Raw genomic sequence first — 9,017 nt, 5'->3', positions numbered from 1 at the left:
ATTTCCCAGGATTGATTGATAAAATGAAGTCGAACAGAAGCAGGAAGAGCGATCTTGTAAGAAGTGACGTGGCGACACTTTGACAGCTGCCGGAAACGTGCCAGGCTTTTGCTGGCTGCCAGAACTTTTCACAAGAGGAAAGTATCATTTCTACACAAGCACCGCCTTTGCATTTCATTTCAACCTAAATGTGCCAATCAAGATCTACTATGATGAAAAACTAACGCATTCTTGTTGGATTTACAAAATCTTGGCTTAAAACTATCACATTGCAAGAGACGGGCATAGCGTGGTGGGCAAAATCAATGTCTACCAATTTGTTCTTTTGGTGTATGGTTTAGTTGTTTTGAACAAACGGGATTAGTCTGCGTACTTTAATTTTTTTTATTTTACAAAAAATTCTTTTGTACCATTATCTCCATCTTTTAGGTTGCTTTTTCTCGGTGCATATTTGCTATTGGATTTTCGATGTAATACCTTTTCGGCGATTAAAAACATAACCAGTGCGCTGTCAGAAATGATAAAAAAATAGAGCGCGATAGCGCTTGGTTTAGTATGATTTGATAACGAACGTCTGAAAGAGACCCCCTACATCATATAGATTTTTGCCGCCTTCGCAGTGTTCATTTCCAATGTTTTCGCGGCATTTTTCCTGTCGTTTGAACCTTTACATGCCGAGTTTTATTCTGTGATCACCATTTCTCGTTGAAGCCTCGGGTCGCCGACAAGTGTTTGATTAAAATTTGAAGATCTATTAAATACAATAACTTTTATTAAAAAAGACCGATCATGTCGCGCGTTAGTGAGAGCAAATTGGAAAAGGAAAACATCTCCGAGGGTGTGGAAAAAATGTCTATAAAGGTATGTTTTCGATAGTTTTTTTCGAGTTTAGTATCGTAAAATGGCGTTACAGATGGAAAAATGAGTTGAATGCATCAAAAAAGTAATTATAGTTAATTGCATCTCCTATTCAAATATGTCCATTTAACGAATGAATCGATTTAAAGAAATACCTAGGTATGTGAGTTCAGATTGTATTGAAGCGAATTTTTTAATTCTTTTCGCTAAAAAACCTAGTTTATATAGTGTTGGATGAATAAAATTATGAGGACGATAACCTTCAAGCATGTTTCAATCTAGAAAAATGGATAATTAAATTCATTTACTGAGATCGAGTTTCTTTTATCTAGATACAAAATGTTGCTTTATGCAAGGTTTCAGTGAAATATGCTAATAGTTTCATTGTTCTAACAGCTTGGATTAGTACATCAACACAATACTGTTGAAATGAAACATTTTCTTGTATTAAATAGCATAAAAAATCGAAAACTCAAGTACGATATTTGGACTAGCGTGATTTAGTAACGATGTCGTTCACAGGAAAAAACATGATCGTCCGTTTACCTTTGTTCATTACATTTTCACTTCGTCTGATGCGTACACGTTGACACAAGCAAAAAAGGTTCATTATTCTGTGTTCATTCGCATGAAATATGCTTACAACGTTTATTCGAAGAAGCATTAATTGCGCATGTACGTACTGGGAGAGAATTGTGACTGTGGAAATATGGAACAGTTTATTATTGATGTAAGGGCACAACAAAGCATTACCTCTTCAAAAATCTAGGAAATGTCATTAGTTGTACAGATTTAGTCTAAATTTAAACAAAGCTGTAAAATTAATGATTTAAGATTAAATAAACACACTTATTGATGATGATTTGTCTTATTGTATACTTTACAGAATGTTTTGATTTTTATTGTCAGAATCTTCTCTAATATTGCTCTTTGAATCCATTCGTCCTTGATTGTGATTCGATCAGCTGTTTCGATATTTCCCGCGTCTTATTTCTTTGTTGACAAGTAGCTTGACCAGTTTCGTTTTACTGCAATTCGTGAGTGAAATTGAGCAAAGACAAGCTGCTCTGTTGCTTGCTCCCCTGTCAGAAGTACGTAACATGCATTTGCACTGTGAAGTAAACAAGATAGCGTTCAGCTTGGCAGTTCTGAATTTCTGATATTATAAAACTTGTCATATTTCAGCATGTTCGCAAAGTTCTGACAGAGAGTGGAGCCAACGTGCCTCAAGCAATGGATTCACACGAAAAACCAAGCAATGCAAACGAACTCGCCAAGCCAGAGAAAGAATTGACCACGTTCGATCCGTCGATTGAGCCTTTGCTTCGAGAGAATCCACGAAGGTTTGTTATTTTCCCTATCCAGTACCATGACATCTGGAAGATGTACAAAAAGGTAATTTCAATGACACAAAGAAAATCTTCGGTTTACAAATCTTGATTTCCTTCAGGCTGAAGCATCATTTTGGACAGTAGAGGAAGTTGATCTGTCCAAGGACATGAAGGATTGGGAAAAACTAAAATCGGGCGAAAAGCACTTTATCTCGCATGTGCTAGCCTTTTTTGCGGCTTCCGATGGTATTGTCAACGAGAACCTTGTGGAACGCTTCAGTCAGGAGGTGCAAGTGACCGAAGCCCGTTGCTTCTACGGTTTCCAGATTGCTATGGAAAATGTGCATAGTGAGATGTATTCCTTGCTCATTGATACCTACATTCGAGACCCCAAAGAACGGTAAGTAATTGAGTTTATATCAGCTTCTACACACTGTTTGTTTACCCAGGAACAGTAGACATATTATTGTTAGACCATATTGCTCGATGTTTGTTTCAACGAATGCCAGCTTTAATTTCTGCTACGCTAGACTAATCATAATCTATTTCCCTTTCGACAGCGACCATCTATTCAATGCAATCGAAACCCTACCCTGTGTGAAGAGGAAAGCTGACTGGGCACTGAACTGGATAGCAAGTAAGCAGGCAAACTTCGGCGAACGAATTGTCGCGTTCGCTGCTGTAGAGGGAATCTTCTTTAGTGGCAGTTTTGCGGCCATTTTTTGGCTGAAGAAACGGGGCCTAATGCCGGGACTAACATTTTCCAACGAGCTGATTTCACGTGACGAGGGGCTCCACACAGATTTCGCGTGCTTGATGTTTAGATATCTGGTACAGAAGCCATCGCAAGAACGTGTAATAGAAATTATTCGGGAAGCAGTCGTTATTGAGCAGGAATTTTTGACTAAAGCCTTACCGGTTGACCTGCTCGGTATGAACTGTGATCTGATGTCTCAATACATAGAATTCGTCGCGGATCGGTTATTGTTGGAACTGGGAATCGATAAGGTAAGCATTTTATCGCGTGTTCGTTTGAATATTGATTTCTTATCCATTTTTTTTCTCGACAGATTTATAACACGAAGAACCCGTTCAGTTTTATGGAGTTTATCTCACTTGAAGGAAAGACTAACTTCTTCGAGAAAAAGGTTGGAGAATACCAAAAATGGGGTGTGATGGCAAATCGACTTGATAACGTATTCACTTTGGATGCTGATTTCTAGGACTATTCGTAAACGAATATTATTAAATAGTGTTTGAAACGGATAATACGCAATGACCACTGAACAATTTTGACTTGACCCCCTGTATGACATCGGTTGCTACCAATGCTCATTTGAAATTGTATATTAGATTTATCGGAACCTATATTTTTACGGCAAAGACAGTAGCAAATGATATGAATTTCAGTTGAATCGCCACCGTCAATAAGTTCAGCATCTATTTCTACTAGTTTAATAAGACGAACTTGAGTGTTTCTATGTTAGAATAATTTTATACACGCACATTTATATGGATGAACGATCTCCTTAACGTTGTAAATAAACGTATTTTTGAAACGTTCTGTGAACAATAGCTTTTTGTTTGATTTTTCATTGTTTTGCATCTTCATAAATATTCCTAAGGGATTCTTCAGGTATCTTGTCGTTGGATATTGAATAAAAACAATAACGTTTATTTGGGTATAAAATAGCATCTTTATTTTTGTAGGGGAGGCTCGGGCTGGTTGGTCGTGTTTGTTTGTTTGTTTGTTTGTTTGTTTATTGTCCAGTAGTGTAAAATAAGATATCTTTTGATTATTACTACCTCCGATTTCACCGTTCGCATAACATTCTTATATCTAATTTTAATTTCTTATTTTAACAATTAACATACTACTAGGTACTAGTTACAATTGAAAAAATCGATGCAGCCAACTTTAGAAATTGTTTCCGAGGGAGAGCGTCTTACTGCAGGTGGCAACAAGTTCCAATTTATCACACCTCGAACGAACAGTGAACTAGCGTAACACACCGTATTATGAGCAGGAATCACTAAGTTTTCCAAACGACGTCCTCGAGACTGAATAAGTTTTCCATAGAGTACAGCAGGGAACTGAGTTTTCTGAAGACCTCTAAGGAAAACACAGGAACGATATGCATAAAATCCATTTAGAGTACATCCAATGAGGTTCTGTTGCAGATGACTAACGTGGTCGTAGCGATTTAATCCATATACGTATCGCACACAGCAGTTCAATGCTACGCGTAGCTGGTTGAATAAATTGGCACTAGGGGAGACATGAAGAACATCTCCGAACAAGAAATGTGGCAAGATCAACGATTTGAACAGTTTCAGTTTTGTTGAAGACGGGGCGGTAGGAACACAGCTGTACAACGTTCGCAAGCTGGCATAAATGTTTCCGCATTGTTGCTTTATTAGCATTCGGAGTTTCTGTACTTATTCTGGTTAGACTTTGCGCTGTCATGGAGGTACAACTTTTAAGCACATGTGTGAATCTTTCATTCCTGAAGAAAAAATCGAGGAAAAATTTTATAAAAATCAAATGCGGCGAAAAAATCGGCTTACCCAACTCCAGAGCTGTTAACCGAGTTTGATAAAATATGTGAAACACTTCGAATGCATCAATGTGAAACGTTAATTATTTAAAAGTTAGCGTGCACTATTTCGTATTATGCAGGAACGTGAAAAGAACTCCGCTTCTTGTGCAATATTCACCCTCATTCTTGTTTACGGTTGTATGTGATACATTTGAAAGTATGTCAAATTCGTATTAGCGTTTACGTTCGAATCAATCACACTTTCAAACAACGTACATACGTAAATACAACGCTAATCCAACTTTAAACCATCAGTTCTAGTATAGACTAAAGTTTTAAAGAAAAATATTTGATATCATTTGTTATTAGACTTTTCGCTGATTTTGTATCATCATGCTTGTTTACGTCCGTATCGACTATTCGACGAACACACACTTTCGAACGAATACGAACAATACATTTTCGAATATGTACGAATGCGATTCCTGTACAAAAACCTGTGTTAATCCACCTAGTGGTGTTATGATGCCTTCCTCATATATAACACTGTGGTATTCTATTCAAAATGTTTCTCTTCGATTTTTGAAAGAAACCAAGGCATTCTTTGTGCATTAATTAGTATAACATACAGAAAAAAACAGTGCTTTGCTCGCATAGGTGATCCTTAAGAAAACCAAATGGGTTCAATATTATATGTACTTCCAGCACTGGAACCCGAGAATCGAAGTTGGCTCGTACGGCCACCAACTAACATGACGTACAAACTCTACTAGTTTTTATTCAAATTTTGAAATTTGTATACGATTTTGCATGAATGAGATCCATTTTGGAATATAGGACCACTATTTCCGGAACCGGAGACCGGGAACCAGGATAGCCGGAATCGGATTGTTTAGTTGTCTACTGATAGTTGCTATCGATTTGTGGAGTTTTGAGACCAGTTTAGAACATTTTTCTCTAAAGTCTCTGACATTATCTACCCACTTTTTCAACACTTTACCTTCCTGAAGAATACTTGCACTACGGATGGAAATATTTATTTATAACAATTTATTTCTTTAAAGAAAGTGATATAAATTCTTATTGTTTCATTTCGCACAGTTTTCAGTTCAACAGACGATCAACGTTCAACGATATCTTACTATTTCCTGAGCGGAGAATGTCGCAAAATTTTCGCCTAACCCTTTATAATTGATTGAAATGGTAAAATCGAAAATGATGTACCAAAGCTATTGATAATGAATCTATCTATAAAATTTATTTTTGACGATTTAATTTTCAGTTACTAGAACACGATGCTGATTATTCTGATAGCCCTGTAAGTATAATGTTTTTTTTTTTGTGTAGAAGAAATGCTTGGTTTATTCGAGATAAACAATTAAAAACTAAAATACCCACTTGTTTTACAAAACATACCCCATGAGCATTACTGAAGCACATCAACCGCTTCAGATATCAAAAAACTCTTGACCTTGCAGTTTATTTTTGACGTGTGAGAATAATGTACGATTCAGACGATCCGGCTTCTTCCGTCACAGTCGATCTCCGTCACCGTCACCGTCAACATAAATTACATGCATTCTTACGAACGATTCAGACGATCCAGCTCCTTCCGTCACAGTCAACCTCCGTCACCGTCAACATTATGTACGATTCAGACGATCCGTCTCCTTCCGTCACAGTCAACCTTCGTCACCGGCACCGTCAACATTAATTCTCGGTTGATTTTTCATTAGGGCGTATAAGCAAGTGACAGTTTCTCTTTAATCACTCTCTCTTTCGATTATTGTGATTTGATTAAACAGATTTTCTTTGATATCACTATTCTGTTTGAAAGTTGAAAGTTTCGGGTATCATTTCATGCAAAGAGTTGAGTGATAAACGTGGAAACCGCTTGGTAATTAATATAGAAGAGAAAGTAAACAAAGAGAAACTGTCACTTGCTTATACGCCCTTTTGAAAAATTAACCGAGAATTACATGTATTCTTATGGAACAATTCACACGTAACGTCACCGTCACGAAACGTCTTGACAGACGGAGCGTGTGAACGTTCCGGTAAAGAAAGTATGAAACTAATTTTGACGGAAGCTGACATTCCGGTGACGGTGACGGAAGAAGGCGGACCGTCTAAATCGTACATAAGAAGTCAATAAGAAGGAAGTGTCCATCGATTCGAATTTCGATGTTTTTATCGTTCACAAAGCTGCTCGCATTATCGTGATAAAAAATGAGATTTCTGGGTGGTCTGTTTTTCTAATTTATACGAAAACTTCTGGAAAGCAAATAGTTTGGAACATTTGAAGTTGATGACTCCACATCACTCTAATGAAACGGTGGCAATAATTATGGGTCTTCTGAAGAAACAGGTTATAATTTGTTACGGAGTGCTTCGTATGCTATAAACTTTTGTTAGATTTGGCCTAAGACAAGACCTGACAACTGGCTTCTTATTCTTCCTTCCGAATTATTCTTCTCGTCATTTTCGCCCTGTGGAATAAATACAAACGTATCGGCTACAGTGTAGCCATATTTACAGATTTTTTAATAACTCTATGGTAAGAGAAATGTTTTTATTAAATTTAAATTTTTAAACTCGGTTTTTGATTTTAAATAAACATGAAAAATGTTTTGTGGATGCATTTTTTTATTATATATTAATGCTTAAAACAATTAATTGAGCGTTGATGACAAAACACGAAATATCTCATGTTGAACGCGAAATCGAATCCATTGTTGACGTATTACCGGATCTTTAAGAAACCAGAAAAAGTCAAGTTTGGATAGAAATGCTTAGTGTGACCACAATGTGGAACACAACAGTTCATTCTTCTCGTAAAACTAAACGCACTTTCGAGTTTACACTAATTTAACAAATCTTTTTTGGTTACACTTTAATTCACTAAAAAGAAAAACGATTTTTATTACATAGTGCTGCCACTATAAACATTTATTACAAATGAGATTGAAAAAAAAGTGAAACATTCTCTGAAAATTTTCATTTGCATTGGTGAGCTAAAATTATACATTTCAATAAACTTGTTTTCTAATTTTCTTTATACTTGGCATCATTGCTCGCGTACCCTGCAAAAGTTTTTTCTTTTCACATTGTGCGGGAAGCAACATCAAAATCAGCCAATCAGAAACTGGTCCATTTTTGGAACAAAAGCAGCCCCCCCCCCCCCCAGTTGTCAGGTCTTGTCTTAGGATTTGGCTCGTCATAGAATACCCATACAGTCGACTGCCAAGTAGCACAAGTTATTCTTATATTGTTTTTTTTCTTACTCTTCTCGTAACTATTTTGTTGGATTATTGGATAAGTTTCACAAGCAGTTAAATAAACTTTTGAGAAAGTGCGAAGAAAATTCCGAAAAGTTATTCCACGCTTGTTTCACGTTCGTTACAAAAGCGCGTGAAATTACTTATCCAACATATCTTACAATTATAATAATTATGAAACATACAATTATCAATCAATTTGTTACTGGGGCTTCTATTTAATCTTGGTCTCATATGCATAGATCAATGATTCCATGACCACATCTGATTTTCACTTGGAAGTCACATGTTGATCTTTCGAAATCTGATCACGCTTAGTAAAATATTGAAACGAGTTGATCGGTGTACTGCTGTTGAGGTAAATCTCGGTGAAGGTCGTAATAAATAATGGTAAGACAATTTTTTAAAGATAATTCCATTTTTCGCCCAGCCGAATTTGGCAAGTCACTATAAAAAAGTAATTGTTTTTTTAAGGCGAGCGAAGATTACATTGACATCAATTGAAGAAAAACAATGAAATTGGTTGCAATTCCTATTTAGAAATTATCGTATCTTTCGATCACTCTATGATGAGTTGAAGTTTTGTTGGTTAAACTTAATATCGTATGAAAATTTATCCACTTTTTTCGATCTAACTGAATAAATCGACAGAATACGAGTTTCGCCCTTTTTGATTGGTTTACCTAATGCTCCTCCCATGAAAAAAGAAGTTATTACATCCTCATATATTTTTCGTGAAATTGGCTGCTTTTTGAGGTAAAAAAATATTTGCATGTGGTTTTATCGTCGCATTTATTGTTTTCAGTGGTGAAAAAATCACCAACAATATTTCATGAAATTTTCAGGAATGACAACCCTAAATGCATTTCTTTCTATGTATATCTACCCATCTGATAGTCCATCCGTGCCTCTGAACTCAAGTTCTATCTGTAATTTTTTACATTCCGTCGCTTTCACACCACAGTAGCCGGTTTGCGAGACATCGCTCGAAGCACGTGATTTTCATTCAT

The 9,017-nt window shown here is 36.3% G+C and overlaps 1 protein-coding gene across 2 annotated transcripts; it reads left to right on the top strand.

The window, feature by feature from the left end:
- The first annotated feature begins 673 nt into the window (after positions 1-673).
- On the top strand, positions 674-3,764 carry LOC131437626 (ribonucleoside-diphosphate reductase subunit M2). Of its 2 annotated transcripts, none has more exons than XM_058607097.1 (5): positions 674-861; positions 2,044-2,253; positions 2,309-2,589; positions 2,750-3,197; positions 3,260-3,764. In XM_058607097.1, the coding sequence occupies exons 1-5, from the start codon at positions 790-792 to the stop codon at positions 3,410-3,412; spliced, it is 1,164 nt and encodes a 387-aa protein (XP_058463080.1). In that variant the 5' UTR covers positions 674-789; the 3' UTR covers positions 3,413-3,764. The 2 variants fall into 2 exon arrangements, with proteins under 2 accessions (XP_058463080.1, XP_058463082.1); XM_058607099.1 differs by lacking the exon at positions 674-861 and adding an exon at positions 1,903-1,976.
- The last annotated feature ends 5,253 nt before the right edge of the window (positions 3,765-9,017 follow it).

The sequence above is a fragment of the Malaya genurostris genome, chromosome 3 (genome assembly GCF_030247185.1).
Source record: "Malaya genurostris strain Urasoe2022 chromosome 3, Malgen_1.1, whole genome shotgun sequence".
NCBI lineage: Eukaryota > Metazoa > Arthropoda > Insecta > Diptera > Culicidae > Malaya > Malaya genurostris.
The sequence above is the reverse complement of the archived record's forward strand: the minus strand, read 5'-3'. Positions and strand labels throughout refer to the sequence as shown.

What these genes read in the sequence shown, in the direction of transcription:
- LOC131437626 (XM_058607097.1), top strand. Translation starts at nt 790, where the DNA reads ATGTCGCGCGTTAGTGAGAGCAAATTGGAAAAGGAAAACATCTCCGAG. An exon ending in TCTGGAAGATGTACAAAAAG is followed by an intron (nt 2,254 to 2,308) that starts GTAATTTCAATG and finishes GATTTCCTTCAG; the next exon opens with GCTGAAGCATCATTTTGGAC. An exon ending in TGGAACTGGGAATCGATAAG is followed by an intron (nt 3,198 to 3,259) that starts GTAAGCATTTTA and finishes TTTTCTCGACAG; the next exon opens with ATTTATAACACGAAGAACCC.